The sequence below is a fragment of the Clinocottus analis genome, unplaced genomic scaffold (genome assembly GCF_023055335.1).
Source record: "Clinocottus analis isolate CAN_PGR_092001 unplaced genomic scaffold, fCliAna1.0.p SCAF_22, whole genome shotgun sequence".
NCBI classification, from domain to species: domain Eukaryota; kingdom Metazoa; phylum Chordata; class Actinopteri; order Perciformes; family Cottidae; genus Clinocottus; species Clinocottus analis.
In genome coordinates, this window is record NW_027175954.1 from 8,801,210 (window position 1) to 8,813,478 (window position 12,269).

Sequence of the window (12,269 nt, forward strand, 5' to 3'; positions counted from 1 at the left end):
GTCTCCCATTTGCCTGAACAGACCTCATCAATAGGTGCTTTCAAATGTTTCTGCATTTTGCAGCTTTAAAGCAAATATGAATCATATTTCTATGTGAGTAAATGTATCATCACTGATCATGATTCATTTCAAACTTCTCCTCAGTAACATGAGCCGGTACATGACTGTTTGTGTGGTGACGTGCAGGAGGAGGAGAATCTCCCCTTTACCCCCTCTGGACTCTCCGGTCGAGACCTCAGACCAGAGAAGCCTCCGGCAGAAAAAAGGTGAAGAAGATGACGAAGCTGGTGGTGTTTTTGCTCGGCCTGGTCTTGCTGACCATTTACACAGGTAGGAAACTCATATTTACTTGAGTAGAGCATGAAGCCATTCTCAATGAATTATGGGTTGAAATTTAATCATTGTCATAAACCCCTTTTTTCCTGCTGGATAAATTTCCAACAAGGAGTAGGTTAGATTCAAACCAGTCAAGAAAAGACATCAACAGAATCATGATGATGTCATTTAGGGAAGTCGGAATTTTGCCCATCTTGCTTTTGTTGCATGAGCATATTGAGACGCTGATCAAGTGCATTTCCAATACAACTGAAATAACTTCAGCTTCATCAGCTTTATTGTGAATCAGCTTTATTGGTCATGCATAGAATTTGATTCCGGTTCCACTTAGCTCTCATCATACATATATACATATTATATACAATAAACAGGATACATATTTTTTTTAAAGCCAACAGAGACAAAAAGACAATTAAGACAACAGAGTAATCAAAGTGCTTTCCTGCTTTGAAAACATAAAGTTTGAATTCCACAAATCTACACAATTGCTGATTTTTTTATGCAAACCAAAAATCAGTCTCTCTTAACGAGATAACTGAATGTGTGAGTGTGTTGCCACGTCACTTTGAGGGCCCAGAAAGCAGCAGCAGCAGCAGCCGCTCTGGTCTTGTGTTGACAGAGCTGGGTTCATTCACAGCAGCTCCCTCTGGCAGGAGAGGAAGAGAGAGCCAGCCTGGCTGCCTGCTGGGGTCACGTGCTGCATGTGCCCGGGTCCCTGGGGAGTGAGGAGGATGAATGGGCACTCTGTTGCTTTCCACCAAACACCCTGCCTCCCAAAACAGGCCTGGTTAGAGAGAGGGAGACAGAGAGCCCTTGCAGAGGCCCGTGTGTGTGTGTGTGTGTGTGTGTGTGTGTGTGTGCGTGTGCGTGTGCGTGTGTGTGTGTGTGTGTGTGTGTTTAGCAGCTCCCATTGGGGAATAAACAGCCTCACATGGGCCAGCTAAACAGATCAGGTCAGCCACAGCTCACCAGCAATAGATATCGTGGTGAGAGGCTTATTCATGGGTCTGAACGCAGCTCTGAGAGGAATGTCTTCCTGATTAGCCAATACCCAGCCTCCAAGCAAACAGCTGTTATGTTCATTGAATAAACAAAATAACTCAGGCAGAGGTTAAACCCAGAGCACACAGTCTTAGTACTCACTCACACACACACACACACACACACACACACACACACACACACACACACACACACACACACACACACACACACACACACACACACACACACACACAAACTCATACACACACATCTATCTAGAAAACAACAAAACTACAATCTCATTGTGTTATCTCTTTATGTGCCACTTTATTGAATGTTTTCTTTCCCACCTCCGGTACAATAATTGTATGTTAGCATCACATCACATAAGAGTAAATATTTGATGTATTTTTTGTCAAACACTTATCTTACACTCTCTCTCTCTCTCTCTCTCTCTCTCTCTCTCTCTCTCTCTCTCTCTCTCTCTCTCTCTCTCTCTCTCTCTCTCCTGCAGATGCTAACCCTATCATCAAGGAGAGCTTCGCTAAGCAGCTGCTCCGCAGCAAGAGGCAGGAGCGGCCCAGGAAGGCCGGCCACCCCGATGAGCCGATGAGGGTAAGGTTCATCCAGAGCGAAGATACATTACACAAGGTGGACATTCACCTGATTATTGATGATCGATTAGGCTGATCTCCCAATAATAAGCAATACATTCGTGTAAACTGTAATGTAGCAGCAGTAAAATATTTTTGTCATAGTGTTCATTAACGATTTTATCAACAATAATATTGTCTAATATGAAGCATAAATACATGCTGTTAACAACTAGTCTAAATATTAGCATATTTAATATGCTGCATCAATTAGGTCATTAAGCATTCATTATTCGTTAATTATGGATGCTCCTTATGAATGAAGATTTCAAAACTTCTTAGATTAGCTTATTACTATTATATTCTAAGCCATGTATTCATTGTTTGTTTATAAATGCTAAATGGGTTAATATGAATAGTGCATTGTGTGTGTCTTGTGGGTTTGGATAAGATATACATCAGTATCTTTTAAAAATGTAATATATTTATTATTCATTCATTGCATTTTTTTCCCAAAGTTGTTTGGTCACTTTTTGTGTGTCAGAAAGTTGAATCTGTAAAATCAGGTCAACAAAGAGTCAAATTTCCGATTATAAATAAACAAATCTATAGAAACAAATTATACACAACAAAACTAAGTCATACAAAATATTTCTCTCAAAACATAATTAGGTATTTTTTGAAAAAGGGGAGTCGGTTACTCCCTTGCACATCCCTTTTACATTTCATATTTAAATACACATATCACTTTAACGTTACACTTTAACACTTCCAGAACACTTGTTTACGTTACTGTTATTTGTTTGTCTGAGCACTTTATTGTAGACTTAATTTATCTATTGCACTGTTGTTTATTGTTGATTGTCTCATCTAATGTTATGCACCGCCAAGAAATATTCCTTGTTTGTGTACACTTACCTGGCAAATAAATGGTTCTGATTCTGAAAATACTGCTTTTAATAGATGTCTTACAAATCTGTCCTCATGCACTCAGGGCTTGTTGCTCAACTCAAGTGTAACTAATCAACCTGAGGCAGCAGTATCTATGAAGTAATATGTCTCTTGGGCTGCGTTGTAATGCTTTGAATGCATCCATTCATCATTGATCAAGCCCAAGCATGTTTCACTCTGTTTAGCTCACCTCTGTAATTACACTGTTCTCTTCATGTGCTGGTTATTTATTCACTGCTGTGGTGGAGTGCAAGAACGAAAGCAGAGGAATAAATAAATAGTTCTGAGTCAGCACTGATTCCCCCCTTTGACACCCGCTTTCATTACTGCAAATGTGGGTTGCAAAACAGACGTGCAGGTATTGACATTTCTCATCTGCCTCTCCCTCCACCTTATGAATCACCCTCTCACTCCACCAGGAGCATCTGCTCCACATGCAGGTTCTGGATCAGAGGGCCCAGGAGACCAACCTGGAGCACTGGCTGAACCCCCACTGCTACCCTCGCTGTGACCGGAACTACGGATACCCCGTCTGATGGAGGTGATGATCGGCGTCTCCACAAGTCTACACTTTCCCTTTGGACCTGAACGCACCACTGTGCACACAGCAAGACACACACACTGCAGGGCATAACCTTTTTTTCCACACTTACAAAACCTTTGTAAGTAGAAAAGTAATTATTGCTTCATGAACTGAGTAAAGTCGTTCCATTAATCTACAACTTAATCTCTTTATTGCCTCCTCCTTTTTTTAATTACTTATTTGTATGAAGGTCATTTCTTGGTGCGTTAACTCTTTTCCTGTTGTCTGTGACGTTATCATGACTATTTAGCTCAGCAGGAAACCTCAGAACCCTTTCAAACTTATGTCACATATTACTTTTTAAACCAACTATTCTCAGCTACTAGTCGGCCCTATATAGTGGGATGTGGAGCTATACTGCCAAAAGGTTTATATATATATATATTGAAACATACATTAAATGTATGCATATACATACATTTAATGACCTGTTATGTTTGCATATCAACAAGCCAATCAACATCATCAGGTAGAGACATCTTTTTGCCACTTTGGTTGTCTAGTAGACAACTTTGCCACTAAAATGATTGGTGAGGAAATTTGATCGCGAAAGCATTCAATTGAAAAGTTGAAATGTAAGCGTAAGCAGAATGTAAGGGTAAGCAGCATCATGATATTTGGATCATGATGCATACATATTTACAGGCAAGTAGTCTTTTTTCTATCATGTTGTGTTTTTTTCCTCAGATGTGTAAAATGTGGTCTATGATATTTTAAACTTTATTTTTACAATTAGAAGTGGGCTTTAAGTTGAAAAACTGTTTGAATAACAGATTCCCACTTTAAAATAGAGCCACAAACAAAGCAAATCAACAAGTCTAAGCTTTCTGTTTAGTGCAAGTCAAAGTGACAACCTGTTTCCATTCTGAGTGATGCTGCATGTTTGAGATACAATACATGAATCATAGCAGTAATGTGTGACCAGATGACAATGTTTGAACTTTTCTTTACTTTTTTTCTTTTCACAGTAAAGCACAGCATAGACCATGACAACTCTGGAAAAAGATGGACTCTCTCTCCTAAAATATGACCATGTGAAGACTTCTGATATATAAATAGCCACACATATAATCTTACTGTATGTAGTTTACTTTTATCGGAGGTTTTTGCATGTATTTTCTTAATTGTGTATCAAAGAGTGAAATGTATTATAGTGAATACAATCACAAATAAATCTATATGCATGCTTTAGTGGTCGTGTTATTAATAAGATGATGATGATTATATAAGAAGAGAGGTATGTAGGCTATTTCCCTGGCATATGATAGATAGATAGATAGATAGATAGATAGATAGATAGATAGATAGATAGATAGATAGATAGATAGATAGATAGATAGATAGCCTATATGATATATTTCCTGTTTTCAGTCAGTCACAGACGGTTTAACACATCTGATCTAAAGAGGAGTTTATGACGTAATGCGTTTAGTTCACAACGCGAGAAAAAAAATGTCGTGCCTCTTACTTTGGCTCAGTATAATAAAAAAAACCCATAACATTTTAGCTCAAAAATAGACGGCGTCATTTTGGGGTTAAGTGTCCTGTAAAAGTAATTATGTACCGAGGACTGGAGGCATAAATGGAAACATAGGCCATCCGTCTGCAGAAACAGGCCTGTAGCCCAGAAGAAAAATATACTATTTAGTACTCTAAACTATGTATTTTTAAAGCGCATCTGCGCAGGCTATACATGCTGCGTATTGCACTGGTTGATGCTTTATATCATCCCTATATAAACAAATACATTTGACGCTTATTCTGAAATTATAGAAATATAGTAATTGTCGGAATAAATGACAGAATATAGCAACTGAGGCCTATGAGAATGAATAGCTGCATTTTTGTCAGTCAATTAATCAAATGACAAAAAAGCGGACTTGAGATGCGCGACGCGTGGGCCTATAAATTAAATATGACAGTAAGTCTGTGGGTTGATGGGCTGCTGGTGTTGAAGAGAGAAACCCAAATGTCTGCTAAATTCACTCTAATGCAAAATGAACGTAAAGGCCCGCTGCAGCTTTAGAAAAGGCCTTTAACGTCTGCTGCAGTCATCGCACTATGACGCTTTATTTTCCATTTAAGAATTTAAAATAACACATTTAATATATTTCTAAATATATGCTATGATAGAAAATGAGGCCAGTCAAATATATAAAGAATAAGAAATAAACCCAAACGACGGACGGTGGACCTAAAGGCTTAGTTGCGTAACATGTTGAGACATCCCCTTTAAAGAAGTTTTTTTTTTAATGTCGAGGCCAACAGCGCTGTAATAAAAACTCATTAAAACCCTCAAATTGAGAAAATTCAAAGGATTTATTGGAAAGCATCTAAAAAGCAAATTGACACCAACGCTGTAAGTATCGTCTTACAATAAAGCTTTATACACGTTTTCTATGAAAATGTAAAATATACCATGTTTATGGAAAAACGTTGTTATACACCTTAAGATGTCCGTGTTAAATTGATTACTTTAATTACAAATGTTAGACACATTACAGACTCGGTCTTTGAATGCAACACAAACGGATTATTTTGTAATAGTTTTAAATTCAAAGTGCTTGAGTACATTATTAAATATCGGTCCCAATGAATTAAATGGGTATATTCAGTCAAATCAGTTCAAATTATAGAGCAATAATCAATCCACTGATTGAATTTATAATCTAAACTTTGCCTCACTTCTCATAAATAAAGTCAGACTGGAAGATATAGGAGTGGAAAAAATACATTCTAGTTAGTTACAATTGCAAAATAGTACAATTCATAAGCTCTTTACAGAAATATAGCGGACTGTTGCAAAAGAAACTTGTTCATATTTCAACCAATGCCAGATGTGAAATGGACCCAATTAGATTTAGTCAATACATTAAAGAGAACATGTCCAACTTTATAATATATACACATATACACATTACGTAATTTGCTTTCATACACTAAATACAAAAACGGCTTTGCTTAATAATCACACTATGTCCAATAAGCTCCAGAATTACTATGATGCAAGTCAGAGAAAGCGTGGCAAGAGGAAATTAATCAAGCAGTCATCTTTTTTCCTTGAAGAAGCCTTTCGAAGTGCTGCTCTCCTTGATGGTGACGGTCAGGAAGTTGGTGGTCACGTCCGTCACCAAGACTTTTTCCACGTTGCCAACAGAGGGCCTCCACGTCACTTCATCCAAGTCGATGTTGAGCCGGGTCGGGGACGGCCTGTCTAAGAAGTAAGGCTTTTCCATCTGTGGAAGCTCAGCGGGGCGACTCTGGCTCTGGTTCAGTTTGGACTGGTGCTTGAAGTGTACAGGCGCTAGGAAGCTGTCCTTAGTCCTGTGCGAGTCCATGTCTGTCCTGTGTGGATGCAAGCTGCGGTCGGAGTAGGGCTGCTTGTAGGAGCTTGCACCGGAGATTCCCCGGTTGTTTGTGTGGTGGTGATGATGATGGTGGTGGTGGTGGTGTTTATGACCATGGATCTCTGGATGTCTGTGGGCCACTTTGATCAGCCTCATCTCTTCACCCCCCTGGAGCTTAGCCCGTTTGTGAGAGCTGTAGCTCACCTGCTCCTCTGCCCTCCTCTTGTGATGTTCAAAGACAGCAGGGCTGCAGCTGCCATCCTTGAAGCGGAGTTTAGGCTTTGGGCCTCTTTTTTTGGGTATGTGGAGGAGCCCATCAAGACCGGTTTGCTGCTGGTACTCACGGGGGCTCAGTTCTGGTGGTCTGACCCGCACACTTTCGCCACGGTTGACAGTACTGGGTGGAAAGATGGTCGGGACAACGGCTCTCAGACCCTCTCTGGCCCTGGGGGTGACAACCGGCTCTGGAGTCGGGTAAGTGCTCCGTACTCCTCGGACTACGTCGCTTCTGAACTCATAGGACTTGGCTTTATCTTTAGCCTGAGCCTATTGAAAAGGTAAAAAAAAAAAATGAGGCAATTATTATTCAAAATTATACATATTAATCACTGTTCTATTTTAGCTGTTTTACTTTCATTTCTTAGTTGATTTAGCAAGCCTTTCACAGGGCAGTTATTTTAACTGGTTATATAGTACATAGCCATGACAGCGTGACCAGGCAGCATGCCAGGAACCTGAAACCTGAGCAGCGAAATGGAATCCAACCCATCATTAATTTTATTTTTTACACCTGCTCTTCCTGTAACATGTCAAAAATATCTCTGAAAAGGCATGTTGAATGTTTAAATTACTGCCCATGCCTGACACTGGACACAGCTACCCTCAAAAACACTTTAAAAAAGGTGCAAAATGAGTTGCAAACATTTACTACTGCAATAACAATTACATCAGCAGACATTTCTTGGTGACATTCCACAACCTCAGTTGTAACAACAGTCCACGGAGATTCTGGTATTTAGGTTAGATCAAGATGAACTGTCGGTCAATTTCCACCGTTTGTTGTCCTAAAAAGCTGAAACCGCCTGCTGACTGCAGCAGGATACACGTAACTCAACCATTTAGTTCACATAGGACAGAGACATGTGTGCATCTGAATTTAACGACGGATATCGTGGGTAATGCAACGGATTTTTACAAAAAGATTTAGGACCGAGAACAAGCTTATAAACGTCTGTTTGTGAAGGCCTTCCCAAATTGTTAGCAGGTCAACAGTTCCCCACTGGCTAATGCACAAGCTGCACACATGGAAAACACCGTTAGCATCACTACTGAGTCAAGTGCATTAATACAACGAGGCCGAAATTAATTAGCAAAAGCCTCAAGTAAAAAGTTACGAATCCAGAATACACTATGACTAGGTTGTGATATGAAAACACATAAATACGTACATTTGACGTTATTCAGGGGTGAGCATCCAATGCATAAAAAACTATTTAAAAAAAAAACACACAAACACAAAACAACGCTAATAAATGTACCTTGAGCAGAAACGTCTTGGGTTTTGGTCCTCGCTTTTTGGGCCCGTACAGCTCCCTCTCACGCTCCCTGTGAGGAAAACAGTGACAGACGCCTATTGTGAGGTTCACGGGAGCAAAGTGCACCGAGAACACCGTATACTTATCGCACATGTCAACATTCATTGGCGCTGCCCATTAAAAAAAACATTTAAAAAATATGGTAAAAAAAGACAGACAGCTTAGACATCTTCACGTTACCTCTCCTCAAACGCAACAAACAAGCGGGAGTCCAGAATATTCTCCTCTGGCTCCCAAGTGCTGTATCTGAGAATTAAAACATTGGCGTCAGGTTAAATGGAAGAAGCGACCGCTGACACACACACACACACACACACACACACACACACACACACACACACACACACACACACACACACACACACACACACGCACACGCACACGCACACCGTGCGGGAGAATGTATCGTTAGCCTTGCAAGCTACGGTCTCCATCGTGCTATAATTACGCGAACGTTACTCCAGTTTTAATCCCGGCTGCTGTGTCGCTAGCTTTGCCGAGCTAACGACAGCCGCGACCAATGCGGGCGAAAAACATGCATGAGGCGCGTATGTAGCAGCACTTACTTGGGAGACCAGCCCTTCCATTTCACAAGGTATTCAATCCGACCCTAGACATGCCATCAGAAACACAGAGAAACCAGTCCGTTAGCTTGCAGGGCAGCAGTACCAGTACACTTATACACATATATGCAGCGCTGTACCTTCCGGATCCTGCGTTTGATGATCGACTCGGCGGCGAACACCCTCTCCCCGACAGCAGACAGCTCCATGTTTACTCCAGTGCTACCTACCGTTAGCTCGGTAACCGCTAGCGGAGCAGATATTTTTTTCTCCAGTCCCCGGCCACTCTGAATTCCCGACAGACCATAATACTCCCCCCAACAGAATGGACGTCAGCGAGATTTTTTTTTTTTACCGCGTTGCTAAGGAACCCCGGTCGGTGGAACCTCGAGATGAACGCCCATTGGTACAGTCGTTGCTACGTGCTCGGGTTGCTAAGTAAGGGGAGGAGCGTGAAGCCCGTGTAAAATATTTCGAGAGGGTGGGGGTGGAATGGAGCCTTTTTTTACCCGCGCGGCGAGTGGATCATTTCGCGCAATTTATATGAAATATTTTTCAAAATTGCACGTGGTATCAAATGTAGTTTAGTTTTATGCACGTGACAGGTTCTTCAAGCAAATAGAGAAACCAGGAAATAGCGATGCCGTTTGATTATGAAACGGCGAGAGATTCCTTGTTTTCGTTAAGTAAATCCAGCTATTGTATCCATCCGCTAATGCAGCAAACTCGTTTGGTAGACATTATGATGAGCGTATTGGTGCTATTCGGCACACGAATTGTAGTCCGTGTCCACTCGTTACCAGTGGATCGACTGCGCGCATTCATTTCGTTGCCCTCGACGTCTCAGGAGCGCGGTTCCCGTCAGGATTCGCGTTCATATTTTTTAATCTTAACAGCCCTCATGGGTTGACTTTGAACGCAACATTTTAGGGCCTACACACTTATGGGTGTTGTTTTAAAACCAAATACTTGTCATAAACAGAGAGGCGGGTTCACTGAGTGGTCATTTAGAAAACACATCTTAAACGGGTGAAATTACATTCCGTGGGATTTATGTCACTTATGATTTTGCAAAAGACGTTTAGGGGCTTTGATTTTTTTTTTAAACGTAGCGGATGTCATGACCCGCAATTAAGCAAAAATATTTTAAGATTATCTGACCGACATTCCCTGCCAGCTCCCTCTGTCAAAGTCTGATAGATCTTTTCAATAAAACATAACATGTGGTCTGTTTATGCCATGATTGTAATCCCTTAACATATGTCTGTATGTGTTTGGTTTTTTTTCGCCAGTGAGATTTCTCAACCCGAATATATCAAAAGGTTTCATTGGGCCTATTGTTCAGAATGCACCAGCCAACGCAATACAAATCACTTTATTTGTTAAAGAAATACAACAGAAAGAGACATTTTAGTGTCTTAAATTCTAAAACTTTGACGTAGTAAAATAAAGTATATCTTATATTCCATTCATAGTCTTGACTTTAAAAAACAAACAATCAACTATAGTGCCAATTACTTGAAAATGTCTAATGAACCAGACCACTGTTCTAAAACCGAAAGGCCGATATAGGTACATTTTTTAAAATGTAAAGACAAAAAATATGTAAGAATTCAAATCTCAATGCTCGACAATCGGCAATAAATAATGACATAATTTATTGTAATTGACACGAATGAAGTACCTGACCCAAATAATAATAATAACAATAATTATAATAACAATACAAGCTGAACTAAAATTCGAACAGTTTTATGAAAAAGGAAAAATATAGCCAATATATTTATTGATTATGAATTTATTAACTGAACAGTAAAATAAACAGAGAACAGCTGAGAGCGAAATGAACAAACCACCAAGTCTTTGAAAGGCGAGTTCTTCAGCTCGGGTCGATGAACCGATAATAACTTACATTATTAAGTCATAATTTCTCCAAAAAACAAATAAACGCTCATTTCCAATCATCAATGACGATTTAATTGGAAAATAGCACAGGCCTGTAAATACATAAAAGAGACTGTTAAATGTAATTTAAAATATGTGAACACGTTCTATTTAAATGACATTCTCGTCTCTCTCTCTCTCTCTCTCTCTCTCTCTCTCTCTCTCTCTCTCTCTCTCTCTCTCTCTCTCTCTCCTTTCCGGGGAGAATATTGACTTTCTGAATTAGACAAAGCAACATGTTAGTTAAAGTAAAGTTTCTAAATCCCACATCCATCTTGTACATTTCTCCACGGGACCAATAAAGAAACATATCATCATATCTTAATAAATTAAGATAATCGAATATGTTAACATGCATTTAAAAGGGTTTGTTTTTTTCATCTTTTATTTTATGGTTTAAGAACAAACGACGTTGACCGACGGAATGACTCGGGCCAACGGCTTAATTAAAATGACGTAAAGACTTGTTTTCTCCCACGAGCCCTCATCTAATAGTCCTATATATCTTCATTTATCTTAGCGCAGACATCAAGAGAATAATCGCTATTTAAAACCCTGGCACACTGTGGGATAATGAAGAGTCAATAATGTATTAGACTAAGCAATAACATCTCGTCTTTTCTTTACAATATTTGTCGTTATGAGTCCGTTAGGTGCGCATTATTAATTAATTACTGTGTCTGCAAAGTGCAGAAATAGGCCACGGTGAATGTAATGATCTCAATAATATCTATTTATACTCCATCGCGCTGTAGCCAAAAGTATTAGTTCATTCTCATTTCTTCTCATTTGATCAGCTCAAACTAAACGCATGCAGCCTGTTCTGACACAGACAGAATCGAGTAGTTTGCCGACAGCAAAGTGACAGCAGAACACAGATAAATCATATTGGAACTCCGAGTTTCCGCTCATCACATTATTTACTCATTCGTTTCATGCATGTGCACATTTGCTAAATGAGTCAGACTATGTGACAAGCAGAAAGACCACAGAGCGGGTGAGTAAACCTATCGAGAAACACATTATCAAACAGTTTTTAGTAAAGCATGCACTGCTGTGAAATTGTAAAATTGTACTTATATATATTGGACTCTTTAGAGCATAAATCCATCATTGCATTTTGCATGAATGCATTTCAATGCAGGACGACGATTGTCTAAATATTATTTTAGGATACACTTTATGATTCTACTCCTCTTTCAGTCGTTCCTGTCGTGCTATTTTGCAATTCACAAACAATCACGCGCGGTACTGAAAGAGAGGGAAGATGGGCGCACCTCACACTCTGGATGCGATTGGTCTCGGCGCGCCTGCAGTGCAGCAGCGCTGCCGCCGTTAAAACACTATTGGTTGGCTTGTATCCGGGCAAGACG

The 12,269-nt window shown here is 39.9% G+C and overlaps 2 protein-coding genes across 2 annotated transcripts; one reads left to right on the forward strand and one right to left on the reverse strand.

Moving 5' to 3' along the window:
* Positions 1-192: 192 nt before the first annotated feature.
* On the forward strand, positions 193-4,616 carry cunh17orf67 (chromosome unknown C17orf67 homolog). Its single transcript, XM_068589302.1, has 4 exons — positions 193-330; positions 1,835-1,935; positions 3,284-3,405; positions 4,416-4,616. The coding sequence occupies exons 1-3, from the start codon at positions 276-278 to the stop codon at positions 3,398-3,400; spliced, it is 273 nt and encodes a 90-aa protein (XP_068445403.1). The 5' UTR covers positions 193-275; the 3' UTR covers positions 3,401-3,405; positions 4,416-4,616.
* A 1,131-nt stretch (positions 4,617-5,747) lies between these two features.
* On the reverse strand, positions 5,748-9,229 carry cbx8b (chromobox homolog 8b). The gene is made up of 5 exons (XM_068588944.1): positions 9,093-9,229; positions 8,956-8,999; positions 8,570-8,635; positions 8,333-8,399; positions 5,748-7,340 (listed from the first exon to the last, which is right to left on the reverse strand). Exons 1-5 carry the CDS (start codon positions 9,159-9,161, stop codon positions 6,495-6,497), a joined length of 1,092 nt encoding a protein of 363 aa, XP_068445045.1. The 5' UTR covers positions 9,162-9,229; the 3' UTR covers positions 5,748-6,494.
* Between the last annotated feature and the right edge of the window lie 3,040 nt (positions 9,230-12,269).